The sequence below is a fragment of the Dipteris shenzhenensis genome, chromosome 25, assembly GCF_047967505.1.
Source record: "Dipteris shenzhenensis isolate YYH24624 ecotype China chromosome 25, Dip_SZ_1.0, whole genome shotgun sequence".
Classification (NCBI taxonomy): Eukaryota; Viridiplantae; Streptophyta; class Polypodiopsida; order Gleicheniales; family Dipteridaceae; genus Dipteris; species Dipteris shenzhenensis.
In genome coordinates this window covers 21,325,617-21,343,179 of record NC_141620.1, presented here as the reverse complement: position 1 = coordinate 21,343,179, position 17,563 = coordinate 21,325,617, and the positions used below count along the sequence as shown (strand labels likewise).

Below are 17,563 nucleotides of genomic sequence, written 5' to 3'. Positions count from 1 at the left end.
TTACAGATTTCCAAAACACAGGGAAGCAGAGTGCTAATCGAACACAGAACTCTACTATGGCCAAAGGTGCTCACCTTCAAGATAACCCCAGGTTTAGAAAAAACTCATGTAATCAAGGTCAGTGACAATCTCAAGATCCCCACAAGTCTCAGAAATCGTATGCTGGATTCCAACAGAAGCACCCCTCCAAGGATCGCGCCTCTTCTTCTTCACAAAGTCATTACCGTCATCCCCAACATAAAGCCAGCACAAAAGGACTTTAAAAAATCTGTACAGGCGACCATAGATGGTTCGATTGTCCCAAGCGACCAAAGCAAAATTCCAATATGGAACCTAGCACTTCCCAAACAGAAGATGCTACCCCAGCACAAGACAAGAAAGGCAAAGCTGTTCGAATGGCAAATACCATCCACATGAGCCTTGCCAGCAACCCCGAACCTTCCCTGGCCACTCAAGTACTTTGTGTCCAAGGATCAATTCGTGGAACAACGGTCACTATCCTCATCGACAGTGGCTGCTCGCATAACTTCCTAGCTAGTTCTATGGTCGACAAACTTCGGTTGACCACCAGTCCTAGTCTCATGGACTATCAGATTGAACTCGCAAATGGAACTACCTTCTTGTGCAACACCAGGATCAAAAACTTGTCTTTTCGCATCCAACATTATATGGACAAGTTGAATTTCGACATCATGCCTCTTTGTTGGTAGATGTCATACTCGGACAACAGTGGCTCTACGACTATGATCCATCAATCAGTTTTCGCAGCCATACTATCCAGTTTGTCCACCAGGGAAAACTTATTGAGCTAACTAGTTCTAGGGACTCTCCTTCAACCCCAGTTGCCTCTGCCCTACAAGTAAAGAAGTGGGTTGGTAAACATCAAGTAAAGCCTTCACTTCTGTTGGTTATGGCAGTAGAGGAGACACCAACAAAGGATCCTCCTGAATACCTCAACCAACCTTTTTTCCAGCCCTACCTGGATATTTTTCCACAGGAATTGCCAAAGCGGTTACCACCTCGACGACCAGTGGATCACCCAATCGAACTTATTCCCGGCAGTAATCCACCGTCGAAACCTCCTTATCGGGTTTCTTACACTCAAAATGAAGAAATCCAAAGACAGGCAACCAAACTACTCGACAAAGGTCACATTCGGCCTAGTCACAGCTCTTTCGGATCTCCTGTACTACTTGTGGAAAAAAATAATAAGTCAATGCGCCTCCGCATCGACTACCGAGCCCTCAACAAGCTCACTATCAAAAACAAGTATCCATTGCCTCGCATCGATGACCTCTTCGATCAACTTCTACACACCACACAATTCTCAAAGATTGATCTTCGTTCCGGTTATCATCAAATTCGCATACGAGAAGGCAATGAGTACAAGACAGCTTTTCGAACAAAGTATGGACACTATGAATGTTTGGTCATGCCTTTTGGATTAAACAATGCCCCGGCCACATTCATGACACTAATGAACGACATCTTCAGGCCTTTCCTCCATAAGTTCGTCATCGTTTACCTTGATGACATCCTCGTTTTCAGCAGATCTCTACATGAGCACAAACAACATCTTCACCAAGTTTTTGAAGTTCTCCGCGCAAATTCTCTCTACATCAACATTGAGAAGAGTGAGTTCTTCAAGACCCAACTCAAATATTTGGGACATGTTATTTCAGCTGAAGGCATCTCTGTGGATCCCAAGAAGGTCGAGGTAATCCGAAACTGGCCTACTCCTAAGAATATTCATGATGTCCGCTCTTTTCTCAGATTGGTAAACTTCTACCATACAAAGGTCTATCAGTTTCCGAAATCACAGCTCCTATGTCCGAATTATTGAAAAGCACAGCAGTTTTTCAATGGCTTCCCGAAACAGAGTATAGTTTCCAACTACTCAAGCAAGCACTCACTACCACACCAATTATGGCTATTGCTGACCCAAACCTTCCATTTGAGGTCATGACCGACGCTTCCGACATCGCTACAGGAGCAGTCTTGATGCAAGAAGGCAGAGTTATTGCTTTTGACAGCCATAAACATTCCGATATCCAAACCCGATACCTGGTTTATGATAAGGAGTTTCTTGCCGTTGTACATGCTTATCGCTCTTGGAAACATTATCTCATGGGAGCTGACTCGGTGGTCAAGACACACCATCACTCTCTAAAGTATATCTTTACTCAACCAGTCATGAACGCTCGCGACAAGCACGCTGGGTTGAGTTTCTGGCCAACTTTCACATGACCATTGAGTACATTTAGGACTACGCAATGTAGTTGCAGATGCTCTCAGCAGCTTAACTCTAGCATCAGCTATGGTAATCTCTACATTATCTGTGGATGTTCCGAATTCATTCAAAGGGAAGTATTTTAATGATAAAGACTTCGGCACAGCAGTACAAGTTCTTTCAAAAGATCAACCTTCGACTTCCGAACAGAAGATTTTCTCATCCTATTCTTATACGGACGACCTTCTGTATTATCAAGATCGCGTCTGTGTACCACATGACAAGGATGTTCGACGTCTTTTGTTAAAAGAGCATCATGTAGTTCCTTATGCTGCCCATCCAGACATCAACAAGACTTATAGGTTACTCAGTGCAACATACTACTGGCCTCAGATGAAAAGCGACGTCATCAAAATGGTTACATCTTGCTTATCTTGTCAACAAATGAAAGCAAGCCGACAACTTCCAGCAAGACTTCTTCAGCCTCTTCCAGTTCCAACTGAAAGGTGGGAAAGTATTTCCATGAATTTCATTACAACACTACCACGATCCTCCAGAGGTAACACTCAGATTATGGTAATTGTTGATCAATTGTCCAAAATGGCACACTTTGTTGCTTGCAAAAGTAGTGCACACGCTCCGGACATAGCTAAACTCTTCATACAACACATCTTCCGACACCATGGATTGCGCAAGAATATCATATCCGACAGAGATCCTAAGTTTACCAGTCACTTTTGGATTTCACTGTTCGAATCTTTGGGTACAACTGTACTGTTCAGTTCAGCCTACCACCCAGAATCAGATGGCCAGACTGAAAGAGTCAACCAAGTTCTGGAAGAAATGCTTCGACATTATATTCAGTCACGCCTAGCAGCTTGGGAAGAGTATCTACCACTCCTTGAGTTTGCTTATAATAACTCTTTCCATAGTGCCATCAGCATGACTCCATTTCAAGCAGCTTATGGACACACTCCGATTGTACCAACGAATTTTGTACTTCAACATCGAGTGGCCCTAGCTAATCAACTGGTTCAAGAGATGCAAGACATTCTACTCCAAGTCAGGGATCATATGCGAAAAGCGCAAGAGCGGTATCAATGGTCTGCCAACAAACATAGACGTCACCTAGAATTTGACACTGGTAACATGGTGCTATTATTTGTAGCCCCACATCGCTATAAGACGGTTAAGTCTGTGTTTCCTAGGTTGCGACCAAGATACTATGGACCTTTCCGGATCGTCAAGAAAAATTCACCTTTAAGTTACAAATTGGAATTACCACCATCATGGGGTAAAATCCATCCGACGTTTCATATTTCTTGGCTAAAGACGTACATTCCAGGCGATGAAGCAGTTCCTCCTGCAGGTGATTATGTCCCAGAAATCGAAGACGATTATGTTCTCCTTATTCCTGAGCGTATTCTGGACCATCGACAGCGAGAGACTCGACATCGACTTATCACGGAATTCCTTGTTCTTTGGCGAGATCTGGACGACTCCGACACTACTTCGCAATCTGATGAAGACTTACAGCAGTACCCTGACATTTTACGGCAGTATTTTCAGAATTTACCGTGATATTTTCTACATCAGTTCATTGAGGGGATGTCACGATCTGTGACGTATTCCTTTCTCTATATCTAAACTTATGGATGGTTTGATGAATGGACACTTGTGTAAGGGTATGCCCTTTCGACGGGACACTTCCTATAAGGCACAACCCTTCACAAGAGACATTCTATTGAAGAGACACTCCTATTGTAATGTACCCTCTCATCAAGGGTCACACCCTTCACAAGGGGTACACACCTCTTCATGCACATACACTTTGGAGTACACACCTTTTCATGTGTGACTCTTCACTCTCTATATAAGAGAGGCCCAATTGTATGGATGACACACTACAGACACTCAAGCAATACAAATATTCCTTGTTCTCTGCTATTTCAGTCTCCTTTCCATTCCTTAGCACATTTCTAAATATAGTAAATCTAGGATTTCTTACATCAGCATACACAAATCAGTGTTCAACATTCACAAATTCTTATTCATCAACTCCCTCAAAAATGTAAGTGAATTTATAAATTCCTGTCAGATACTGCAGTTTTGGCATCCATGAAGCTATTCGTATTAAATTTCCTGACAAGATCCATTCTTACCCCTACACAGAGGTCAGACTCAATCCCAGCACTCATCATTTCATAATGGCCATGATAATGTGTATAAAAGTATAAAAATGTGTATAATGACAAAAGATCTATTGTATACACATCATCCTTGTAAAAGAAATTGTTCTGACAAATAAGATCCATCAGACCATTTGTCAGTAATAGATGACACAGCTCATACACAGCCAATTGAATACATTATTGAAAAATCTACCATGAACAAAAAGTGTTGTTTTATGCAACAATAGCTAAATGCAGGCTGCTATCATGCTCATGCATTGTGAGGGTCACGCTTTCTTACAGAATGTAATAGATCTTGAATATCCCGTTCGCATATATAAACTATAATGCCATTCCTTAAGAAGCCTGAGCTTGGGCAAATAAAACAGAGGCTTCCACAGTCTCTTTAATTCTTCAAACCAATGTCTGTTGGAATGATCACATTTGAATCACCTTTTTGAAGGATAGAAACAAATGGCTAACCAAAACAAAGCCAACTGAAGTTTAAACTGACATTTAAAAAAATGCTCGCTTTTAAATCAGCTTGTTAAGTGGAAGAGTCACCTTTGCAAATCATTGTCATTGTTAACTCCATCGATCCTGTAAACAAACAAATTTTCAGCCAGAGGAGACAATTCACTTTTGTTCGCAAACCAGTGGAAGCAAGCGTTATGAGGAAAGAAGAGAGAAACAATTTTGCTAGCTACTGAACCTTGAACATTCCGAAATCCTGCCAAAAAACAAGCAAACAAGTACGAGACAGGATACCTACGTGATGCTCAGGAGGCGAGTTTGGGGTGAAATAGATGCTTCCATACTTTGGCAATCCAAAATTTGCCCACCATCTATTGATGCTATCGGTAAGTAACTGTCAATTTCCTGAGTATTATGACCATCTGCTGTTGTTCCACTTCCTGATTGAAGCAGAAAACACATAAAGAAAGCAAAAAGTATCTCAAATGCTCTGCATGAGGAAATATTAGCCACAACAAAAGAAAGACCACAGAAAATCAGGGCTATAAGGGATCGATATAGTATTTCAGTCACATAGGTCATAATACGAAAATAAAATACTAACCCCAGAGTCCAAAGTAAGAAACAAGGTCACTAAGATTGCATAACACACTATGCCACAAACAACATCCTACCTGCTTGCACGAGTTTTCTGCCTCTTGTACTTAGTGCCTTTGCATTGGCATTCGGCAGTTCACAATGAAATTCAGTATGCTTGTCAGCCCTTTCAGATAACCTCAGATTCCCAGGAGGGAAGCATGTTTGATTTTCCAAAAGGCTGCTACTTCTGTGTAATTTTGAAAATGGGTTCCCTCTAAGGACTACCTGCATTTTCAAACTTCTCCTCCAGCTCTTGCTCTTTGAAAGAGATTTAACCTGCATTTGAACAATGTGCAATTTTCTTTAAAATCAAACAGATCAGCATGTTGATATTGTATATGCTATGCTAATCACCACAGATCAAAGATACGCTCTTTAGAAATGCTGTTTGATGCTTTGTGTAAGATCACTAGCTCTATTAAAGATAATATAAGTTAGAAATGCTCATCAACACAAAATGAGCATGTTTATCTTTAATTGCCTTGAAACTGTTGTCTAAAAAGAGTATGATAAGAGTCGAAGTCTGAGAGTGTGAAGCTAGTTACATTCACCGGAGTCAACTTTCCTTCGTGGCAATTGATGGTGCGACTGTACATGATGGAGAAGGGCCGCTCGCCCATTGTTTCCTGTGTAGAGAAAGAAGACCCTGACAATGTCTTGCAGTGGGATATACGGAATCAGTGGGATATTCGGAATCAGTGGGCTCTTGGCATCCTAGGGAGAGTGTGAAACTAGTTACATTCACCAGTGTCAACTTTCCTTCGTGGCAATTGATTGTCACGGGCACTCTAGCCTCCCTTTCAGTGTTTTCAAAGGGTGTTTCTAAGTGATATTTAATTAATGGAAGTGGCTGGAAATGATGCATTGTGGCTGTGAATAGTGTGGAAGTCTAGTTAGTTACGGTTTACTGCCTTTAGCTTGCTAGAGGCCAGTTTCAGTGGTTCCATTGCTGAGATCATCACCATCTTCTCACAGAATTGAGCCATGGTAGTGCTGGGACAAGGAAGCCTTTGCTGCATTTTTTATTGCAGCCACAAAGTTCAGCCACAATGGTGAACATACCTAGTTATCGGGAGGAGGACTCAGAGTCTTTTGAATCTAAGGCCAGGTATGAAGAAAGCAACAAAGAAGAGTAGAATGCTGGGGTGCACGATAATGAGGAACAACATGTTCCCTCAGAGCATGCCACTGAGCCTTCTTAGGATGAGGCAAATGAGGCCGAAGAATTAGATGCAAAAGCTCTTTTTAAGGTGCAGTTGGCAAGTTCAGTGGTTACCCTCACTCAGCTATCTCAAAAATTGGCTGAGATTTTGAATGGTCCTCCCGAAGGAAAAAGGCAGCCAAAAGGAAGCAGAAGAAGCAAAGGCATACTCCTCGTCATACACCCTCTGGTGGACAGCCACCCGTGACAGACACCCTCTGGGGGACAGCCACCCGTGATGCCCATGATGCCTTCAGTTGATCCTAGGATGGGAAATCCCCAACAGGACAACAATTTTCAGTCCGTTAATCAAGGACAGCAAACTTTTCTCCCCTCAGTGATGCATCCGGGGTGAGGCTTTGTCTGACATGCAATGATTGGATAGCCCACAGAAGGAATGGCAATGCCTGGCACCTACTTGGCAAGTATGCAGCCAGGATCCAGCAACCTATGATGGGGGGTATGCAGGCTAGAAATGCCAACATGATGTATGCCATTATAAAGATGCAGCCCGGAATGCAAATGGGAATACCTCGATGATGAGTGGTTTAATGAACATGCCTCGGATGCAAGGAATGGGACCTGGAATGGTCAACCCAGCTATGGGAAGTAGCAATAATGCACAGAGCATGGGACAGATGATGGCACCACCATATTTGCGGCCACCCGTGTATCACCTAAGGGTAAGTTGAAAGACTTCAAAGAAGGTGGGGCTGCAGTAAAGTTTTAAACTTTCAATGGAATGTAGAATAGGCTGAAGGCCTTGACCTTTGTGCAGCAATTTGATGCAGCATCTGCCAATGGGAAAGATCAGAAAGGCAGCCATCTTTCTCAAAGGCAATGCACTTCAATGGTGGACCAATTTGCTTCTACAAGGTAGAGCTACCACATGGGTGGAGTTCAAGCAAGTGCTTTTGGCTGCTTGGCTCACCACCACCTTTGAAGTGTATACTATGATAGCTTGGCACAAGCGAGATGCAGGAAATTGCAAGAACCTAGAAGAGTACAATAAGAAGTTCTGGGAAGCATTGCTGCTCGTGAGTTCTTACAGGCGTATGGAGCTGTCAGAACACATTGAGAAGTACTATTGTGGGCTGCCAAAAGAAATCTAGGACTACTGTACCAAAACAAAAGTTTCTAACATGTCTCAGCTTATAGAAAATGCCTTCAAGGGAAGACTTCGGGCTTCAAGGGCAGCAACCAGGAAACTCCTAAAAAGTTCAGGAAGTTTGCAGCCCTCCAAGGCACGATTTGTTGCTGGACAGAGGCGAGTACCGCCTCAGCAGAAGATGGCACAAGAGGAAAAGAAAGCACTCTATGATGCCAACAAGTATTAAATATGCAAGGAAGACGGCCATAGAGCATTTGAATGCCCGAAAAGAAAAAGGAAGTACCCCTCAAGGGAGCAAGGTGAGCAAAGGGAGGAAATAAAGAATGATCAGAAGGACAAGAGGCTAAAGCCCACGGCTGGACTTATGCCAGATGTGATAGGGGACAAGCAGAATGAAGATGCCACAGAGTTATGCAAAGCATGGGGTGACCAAACAGCTTTGTTTTTCTTTGATTAGGAGATAATTTTCAAACCTGACCACTATTGAGACTCTTGGATTCCTCGGGAATATGCAAGTATACATCGTTCCAAGAGAGAACTCTCTAGGAGAACGATGTCTATTAGCATAAAATCTATCCCATCTTGGGCGCTTCTAATAGACTCCTTGGCAAACTGCAACATCTCTTGCATGTCTTGCAAGAATGTTTTCACAGCATCGTTCTTGATTCCCTTGAATCCAACCATTACTAGAGACTTAGGTTGAAACCCGTACATAAGCATAAAAGGACTGAAACCAATAGTTAGAATGCTTTGCACTGTTATAAGCAAATTCAACCATGGGTAAGTAGTCTTCACATGATGGCTGCCTCTTGGAAACATAAGCTCGAAGCATATCCTCCGGAAGTTGGTTCACAACTTCCGTCTGGCCATCAGACTAATGGGCATGTTCAGAGGAACTCAAACTAAGAGTGGTACCCCAACTTGTCAAAGACAAGTGTCCAGAATCCACTCATAAACTTAGAGTCCAATTGGTCAACGAACTATTGAGCCAATTGAGTCACTGTGACCACTGATCTAGCAGGTATAAATCTAGCCACCTTTGTCAAGCAGTCCACGATAACCCATATGGAGTCATGACCCTTGCGCGTTCATGGCAATCCCATAATAAAATCCATGGAAATACTTTCCCAAACCAGGAATATCCAAGGGTTGTAGTAACCCCGCGCTTCTAAGGTGTTCTGCCTTGGTCACTTGACAAGTACAGCAACCTACTACATAGTCCTAAACAAATTCTCTCATCTTAGGCTAGTAAAGACTATGTTTCACAATCGACAGTCATGTGTACTCCAAGATGTCCCACACTAGGAGCGTCATGACACTCCCGAAGAATCCTGGATCGAAGATCCGACACATCTAGTACGCAAATTTTATCATTTCGGGACAACAAGCCATTCCAAATCATCCAATGACCTCCTGCCACCTGAACCTACCCACGCTCCTCAAAAATAAAGCATCGTCCTTCCTTCCAAAGCCAAAGCGAATGAAGGAAGCGCTCCTTGCTGCCCTTAGCAGATTTCTGCTTCTTCTGAGAAAGAGAATCGGAGGAAATCACGTCTCTCGTGCTAGAAGCTGCATTCAAGAACTTTCTCTTGTTCTTGCCCTGGGTCTCGGGTGTAGTTAACTTCTTGGTCAAGGCCATAGTATCATCATGAATGCGCGCAAAGTGAATGGCCTCCTTCAAGGTAGAGCTTTTATTGTTCTTGACCTGTAACTTGTAGGAATCGGGTAAGCCAGCTACAAAGAAACCCAAGAGGGTAACAGGATCCATCTTCGTAGTGCGGGTCTGTAAGTCTCAGAATTTCTGGAGATAGGTCTCAAAAGAGAGGCTCTGCCTGGTCGTATCCAAGGCCTTGAACTTGGCCATGATATCACAATCATCTTCCTTTTTTAGAAACTCGGTTCTAAAAGCTTCTTCGTAATCTGCCCAAGTGGAGGGCTGAGGCCTCAATTCCTTCCACCAGAGGGAGCCTTTCCGGCTAGGTATCCAACTCCTAACTGTATTTGCTCGTCCTGCAGGTAGGTGTAAAAGTTGAAGTGGACTTGCCATTTGTGAAGCCAAGTATCCACTACTTTCTTTCGATCCTTGTATTCCCCCAAGAATTGCACATGGGTGATATTGGGCCCAAGAATAGAAGGCATTGTGTCCATGTGAGTCAAAGTCTGAAGTTGGGTCTGCATAGCAACAATTTGCTAGAAAAACTGCTCATGGTTCGAGTTCAGGAGCGCAAACCTTTCATCCAATTAGGAATGAAAGCCTCCTTAGTAACCAGATCCTCATATACATCATTGTTGTCCCCATCAACATCCCGTTTAGGTATGGGGGAAGGCTGGTTGGAATTGGTTATATTCTGGTCCGCCTTAGGGAGATTACTTGCATCAGCCATGGGAAAACAGCAAGGAAATATCCAATGAAATAGGCTCTAAATTGCAAAACCTGTCAGAGATGATGATTGGAGGGGGAAAAGGCCTGGTGCACCAGCTAAAGTCAATGAGACTCTCTCTCTCTACATCGACGAGCTCGAGACCACCATCAGGACACTCGGAGGTGCAGGCTGCTCTCTTGCGGAGGCTGCCATCCAGATTCTCCTATATGCAGACGATGTAGTACTACTATCCTCTTCTGCTACTGGTCTTCAACGACACATGGATGGACTTCAGGTCTTCTGTGATACACATGACTTGAAGGTCAACCTTGGGAAAACCAAGGTGATGATCTTCCATACTTGGGCGTTGTCTTCTCAGGCCCGATCTTCACGATGCGCCCGGCCATGCAAGCCAGGATCAGCTGGGGATACGCCGCTCTTGCTAGGCTGGAGCGACAGTGCTACCACTCCCACTTCCAGGACCCGCGGACCAAGTCTCTCCTTTTTTATTCTTTGGTCCGCCCAGCAGGCATGTACGGTAGCCCTTGGTGGGGAGTCGACCTTTCAGACATAGAGTGGGCTCGAGTCGAGCACCTACAGATACTGATGTTTGCTCGGATGATCCGCAGCAAACCATCGGTACCACACCAGATCATTCTAGCAGAGTTCGGCGCCTCACCCCTACAGCTTGATGCGGCTTTTCAGGCTATCACCTATCTCCACAGAGTCAGGGATTTCAGCTCCTCCACCGACGGTCGCCTCCGCCTACCTTGGCTAGCCCTATCCTCCTCTATGGCCTTATCCGTTGATGGGGACCAACGATGATGGTATAGTCGTCTTTCCAGTTGGTTCACCCGACTGGACCTCGACTTAGACCGGTTGCCTCCTTTTCAGTACAGCCTCGACGCTCCACCATCTCTCCTCTCCCCCACTGACCAGGAGGTCAACCGGCTCATTCGAGCGGATCTGGTCCAGCTCCACACCTAGCGGACATGGTTTCTTCACTCCGAGCTTCCTGTGAAGCTCGACTTCTACCGCCGACACTGCCTCCAGATCTCACAGGAGGGCTTCATCACACCTCCGGGTTACACACAGCTTCATCTACCACATGCGCTCCGGATCTCCCTCGGTCAGTTTAGGGTCTTGTCACACCGATTACGGATCGAGAGCGGACGTGCAGAGGGTATCCCACGAGAGGACTGCCTTTGCCCACTTTGCGACTTGCAGGAGATCGAGTCGGAGGAGCACTTTGCTTTCAGATGTCCTATCTATTATGCCATTCGAGGCCGGTACCATTGCCTCTTCCGCGACGGATTCGGCCCCCTCCCACACATGCTGCAGTTCCCGGATCAGCGATGCCTAGCCGCTTTCTTACATGAGATGACTCGCCACCGAGATACCTCTCTCCGAGCACGGCGACACGAGCAGCACACACAGCGTGAGGACACCCAGCGGCCTATCACTGATTTCTTCCAGTCACAGGATACCTCTCCTCAGTCTAGCCGACGACGCGGACGTGAGCGAGAGCCAGAGCCACGACAGCTGCGCCAGCGGACAGACTCACATCCGGGTCCATGACATCTCATCTCTGCTCTCTGCCCGCCCCACTAGGGTTACCATTGCCCTCATCCACAGGGCCACCCGCCGCCCCCGACGACCGAGCTCGACTAGGCCGCGTGACGTCAGAGGCCAATCATCTATCGCAGGGTTTTTTCCGACCTCCCATTTGACGGCCCCTCTATGATTGGTCTCTGACGATCACCACCTGCACATATATACTGTATCTCCCCCCTCTGCCCCATTTTTGGTGCCCCCCCCTTCTTTTTTGTATCATTTGGAGGTAGACACATATTTTTTGTATCAGGACTAGACACACCGTCCTTCATAACCTCTTTTTTGTAGAAACGGTTGGCTGGCCCGTTTTGAGACCGCCACCGTTATGCTCATTGTATCAGTTATCTTTAGTCTCATAGACCTTCACGGTCTCCCGAAGACTTTAATAAACTTTATTTCTTTCTCTCTCTCTCTCTCTCTCTCTCTCTCTCTCTCTCTCTCACCAACTAAAGGCTGCCCTCTCCAACAAACTGCTGAAAGAAGAGCTGACGAATAAATTCAAGGAGCCAAGAGGGGACGAACAGCCTGCTGGTCCACGCAGCCCATGAGTACCAAAACCTGAGCATGAAGGCGCCTACAAGCCTGGACCTGGACGAGTTTCGCATAGGGAAAAGATGGCATTGAAGTGGCGACTAGTGGCAGGAGGCAGGGAAGAAAAGATTTGGCTAGTTGATGTCACATCCACTAGAAGTCAACAATCTAGAGGGAGACGTTACGTGCACCAGTTTTATAGGGAACTAAGCTCTAAGTCCTAAACTGGTGCCCTAACTTCCAAAAAAGCAAATTTACATGGATGCCTTGTAGTGTACTCTGACAAAAAAACAAGGGTGCTTTCAGACATCTCAACTCAGCTTGACGGATTTCTACCCTTCTCTCAGGGTAGGGGTCGGCTTTCCAATCAGGAAGCTCCACCCTGTATCACTTCTCCCTCACAAATCGCATCACCAGTCACAAAAACGTCACCTAATCACCTCCAAAATCCACCGCCACTCCTGCCTCAATCTGACCCTTCCTCTCCAATGGCACCAAACCAACTAGGACGCATCTTCCCACACATGGAGATCACGCCCAACCTGTCAACGAAAACTGACCAGTTTCTAGCCAAGCAGTGCAAAAAAACGAAATTCACACCTCCTTGGAAGATCCAAACAGATCTCCTTTAGAAATTCGCCATCCAGGAGTGGCTCTGATACCAACTGACATGACCACGATTGCATCTTGGGAATCCAAACTTGCACACAAGCACAAACAACCAATCATAGAACCACAAAGAGAGGCGCAGGCATGCTCACCACCAACCATGATGCTCACAGGTCTAGGACCCGTAGAATCCGAGCATCCCCCCAAGCCACAGGCGGGGCTGCTGGCACGCACATTTGCATCCAACTAGTCCACAACCTCCTGGTGTACCATACCACCAAAAGGCGCCCATAGGACCTCATGACTGCACTAGGAATCCAGGCTATGCTAGAAAGCAGGTTCTACAACACACTCCAAGATCTAGACCTGCTCTAACTTGCATGTATGAAAACTGAACCCCAGGGCCCCTTCTATAGGCTTAGTACAGTTCCACTAAAAATAGTGAGAACCCTAGCTCGTCCATTGCCCAACCCAACCTAAGAATCACTGACCTAGCCCCTAGCCTCCCCAGGCTATGCACTTGTTAGATACGATCCATGCACATGACACCTCTCCTGCCCGTGATCTTCCACATTGAATCCTATTTCTTTCTCTCTCTAAGCTGCACATTTCTCCTGCTGCCCCTTGCTTGGTGGATCTGCTACCCTCTGGAGGTGTTCCCACTTGGGATAGAGCACCGGGAAGCTGGATTAATGCTATCTGAAGCTGATTCAATCCCATTTGTTGTTATTCCTCCATTTGTTCGCGATTGAGGGTCAACTGTGCGCTGCTGGGGGCCTGGACAGAGGATAGGTGCTAGGGCAGAGCTCGCCCCTCTTCCAAGGACAGCGGGTACGGTCATTTTGACCTTCATTTGGTTTCCATTTGTCATTTTTGAAGCTTGTCCACGTAGCTTCAATCTCCACATAGATCTGCGACACCATTTGTAGATTCAACTCACTCTCTACAGCAGGCATTCCTCATCCGTATTGTTGACTAGCTCTTGCCAGTCCCACACCAAGCTTTTGCTTTTAGTCACGCTGAGTTCTAGCCAAACTTCCAGATCTGAGTCGTCCATACAGCTGATTGTACCTGCTCAGTTATAGTCCATGAAGTTTTGCTCCAGCTGCTGATTTGTCGTTCTGCTCAAGTGCCGTACAGTAGCCATATGACTATAAGGACGTACATTCTCTGACAGATCTGTACATTCTGACTGTACTATGCCTTCCGTACACTTGTGCATGTACGGTCCGTACAACTGTACGGATTTTCCAATTCCCTTCTCAGTGTGCAGGTTGCATTTGCAGATTTAGTCAACTTTGTTGACTTTGTGACTGCTAGACGTTTCACAAATTGGGCTTTTGGGTGTATTGATAGCATATTGTACTGCATGCATTTGGCTCTTGTGCCTTTGGGGATCTTTTTCTAAGTACCCACAGTGCAAATCAGTCACTTTTGCAAACATATGCCCTTGAGGCTTGAATTAGTGGTTGGACAAAGTTTTGCAGGACAGACTTTTATTGGATAGAGTTTTCTTGGACGCAGATTTAATGGCTAGACTTTTGCAACCAGATCATTAAAAAAATCCCCTACAAGTGTGACCCAACTTAAATCCCATAAAAAGGAAACGTTTCCAACCTTGCGAACTAGGAAGTAAACCAAAGAGCCTAGAATCTAGACATTTAGAAACCGTCAGACAAGCAAGTAGAATACAAAATATACGAGCTTGGCAAATGGAATACAAAATATACGAGCCAAGCCCAGCTAATGAAGCACTGATCTGTTTCAGAAACGTCTGTGCTGAGACAAAGGAATATCTACCCTGTTTGAATATTAAAGAAAAACGTAATTTTCTGTGGGAACTCCCAACATTTGATTATAAAAATCCTGTTCTCAACATCAATTCTTGACGGATTCAAGTAAAAGAAGCTATTCTATTCTCGTTTAAATACTCGATGCATGAGACGCAAAATAAGTCCTCAAAGCTCACGTAAAGAACCATAAAGTCTGCCGCAGATGCTCCATGCTATGAAATAAGGGATAGTTAAATGCTATGATAAAGCAGCAGAAAAACCGAGACTGTGAACAACCTGATCAATTAATCACAAACTTTGCAAAAATAAACCCAGGCATATGGACAAACATTATGCTTAAGCCTTAACCGTTATACTCGTCGCCTTCTTCAACTCAATGCCCTATGATGTGTCACTGAACTTTGTTATTTTTTCACGTGTTAATTGTTACACATGATGAATTCTTCTGACATAAAAGAAATAAACATACCCAAAGATATGTGCAGGAAGGGCGTACTTTGGCGGACAGACATGGTTGCTTTACCAAGTGAGCTTTAAAATGGGGTCCACAAATCAACTCTGAGCACATTGATATATCTCCCTGATTAGAAACCATGGGCGCTTCTGGTTCTCCTCGTTTGATTCGAGAATAAAATGGTGCAGCAAAATCTCTAAGAACTTGGCAGTGTGCCGTCAACTACTCCACAGACCGGGGGAACAAAGACTCGGCACTATGTTGAAGAGCATGCCATGCTTCTTTAGCTACAATTCGTAAATATGAATTATTGAGGACACCTGAGAAGCCAGTGACAGGAAGATATCATATTCTAGCAAGAATCATAAACAAGGAAACACGGGAAATACGTTTCAAAGAGCATTGCGTTACTCTTCAGAAAAGCGCTCTCTTGGAACTATGGAATACCAAATTAGGTGACGTTGAATGTTTAGCGTTAACAAATTAGCACGCCATTTATGGCATTTCAAGATTGGAATTCTGCTGAGAATTCTGCTGTGAGATGTAGGATCTTAGAATGGAAAATGTGTGTGAAACAATAAGTGGTGAGAAGGAGAGCATGTGTGGTTGAGAAAAATTGCGTGCAAACCTCATGCACCATAACTCTGCCAACTCGGCATTCCTTTGTCTTCGTCCACACGTTGATGATTGCGGCGGCCGGTTGCACACCTGCGCCCGCCTCCGCTAGGGAAGACACGCCCTCTTACTTGCCATGTCCACTTGGCATGGTGCGATCCGTCGTGCGAAAAAAGGGTGCGCCCGGCAACATTGAACCCCCCGCTCTCATCATCGCCTCCCCTTCCTCCTAAGAAGCTCACTCCATCCAATCACAAGACCCTCTGCCTAAACCACCTTAGGCATTTTCACATGCTTGGAGGACTTGTTAGTCTTATCTTGTCCGCTTGGTGTGTAACCCACACACTGCCACAATGTGTAACAACCTTGGGGAGCAGCGGGGCCACTCCTGGATGGGTGCACGCCTGCCACACACAAGCAAATGGGCATTGGGCAATGTGTAACTACCCGGAGCAGTGACACACAAACTCCTAGATGGGTGCACACCCGTTACACACAACAAATGGGCACAAGAAAACAAATGCTAACTCAGCTCTGCCAACTCATGCTTTTGTTTCCACTTTCATGGGCAGGGAGTTGAGGCTGGCCATCTAAGGGCTCCTGCCAATGGCTACCATCCTGCTAGCCATACCATTGGTGTAAAAGCAGTCTTTCCCACCTTTCACCTCCAGTATGGGCGACTGATGTGCAATGGGGTGCACCCATTCCAAGCTACCTACCATGATTCTTTTTAGGCACCCACACGCTGGGCTCTATTTGGGCACTCTTTGGCAGTGTGTAAAGAGCCTCAAGGCACTCACCCACCTGAACAGCTGCTTGCCCACATTTCCCCTCTTGGAATTCCCTATCATCATAGGCTACGAGCGGCATGCCCCTGTAGTTGGCCATATGTGTGTATGTGTGTGTTTAGGCGGGGGGGGGAAGGGCGGAACGAGGGGAGTGGAGGTTTCCTTTGAGTCTCTGTAAGGTCCTTGAAAATTACAATATAATATACTTGGCAACGCGCTTATCGTCCTTTGAGCCAAAGAACTCTCGCACGACTAGGGATGACAACATATGTTGTCACTTATCCTATCTTACATGTGAACATTACACGGCTAATGCTTCCATCATAAGCACCTTGGGGTAACTCCCTCCTCCACCCTAAGGAGAGTCTTACTCAAATTTATATGCTTGTTGCCTTCTTTCTCACCCCATAAAAAGTTTGCTTAATGAAAGAGAAATATTATCATCTTATCTTACTTCTTACTTCTTACTATATATTAATCTTACATTAAGGAGAGAAATACCATATCTACTTGGAGGGAGGTTCGCGGGAGGTTCGCAGAGAGAACGAGGTTCGGGGGGAGGCTCAGGGGAGGAGAAGGGAGGTTTAGCGAGAGCAGTGCACATGGTGCAAAGACTCGCCAAATCATTGGCCATAGTCACTGCAAGTACCCCACTCCCTCCACGTGTCATGCGTGCCAATCTCAGTCCAAACTGTCTAGTCACAAGTTGGCAGCACGCAATGCAGTGAGGAGAGAGCCACGTGTCGTAGCGAGCCACAAGCTATAGAGGCATGCACCACGTGTCTAGGCACGAAGCATGAGCAGCACCGCCGGTTTGACAAAGAGAGGGCACAGTTTGGCATGTTGCTTAGTAACACACGGAGTGCACAGTCTGAGTGAACAGTTGAACACACACACACACACACATAGAGGGGCGGGGGGGGAGAGAGAGAGAGAGAGAGAGAGAGAGAGAGAGAGAGAGATAAGAGAG

The 17,563-nt window shown here is 45.4% G+C and overlaps 1 protein-coding gene across 4 annotated transcripts in view; it reads right to left on the bottom strand.

Annotated features, from left to right (window-relative positions):
- LOC147885598 (pheophytinase, chloroplastic-like) overlaps positions 1 to 15,785 on the bottom strand; it is an 87,940-nt gene extending 72,155 nt beyond the window's left edge. The window contains exons 1-5 of one of the 4 annotated variants that reach the window (XM_087396995.1): positions 15,602 to 15,784; positions 15,206 to 15,510; positions 5,550 to 5,790; positions 5,174 to 5,315; positions 4,966 to 5,001 (exon numbers count right to left, since the gene is read on the bottom strand). In XM_087396995.1, the coding sequence (XP_087253121.1) occupies positions 4,966 to 5,001; positions 5,174 to 5,315; positions 5,550 to 5,790; positions 15,206 to 15,331 (545 nt within the window). In that variant the 5' untranslated portion in view covers positions 15,332 to 15,510; positions 15,602 to 15,784. Of the gene's footprint in view, positions 1 to 4,965; positions 5,002 to 5,173; positions 5,316 to 5,549; positions 5,791 to 15,205 lie in introns of all 4 variants that reach the window. The other 3 variants (XM_087396993.1, XM_087396996.1, XM_087396992.1) reach the window with 3 other exon arrangements.
- Between the last annotated feature and the right edge of the window lie 1,778 nt (positions 15,786 to 17,563).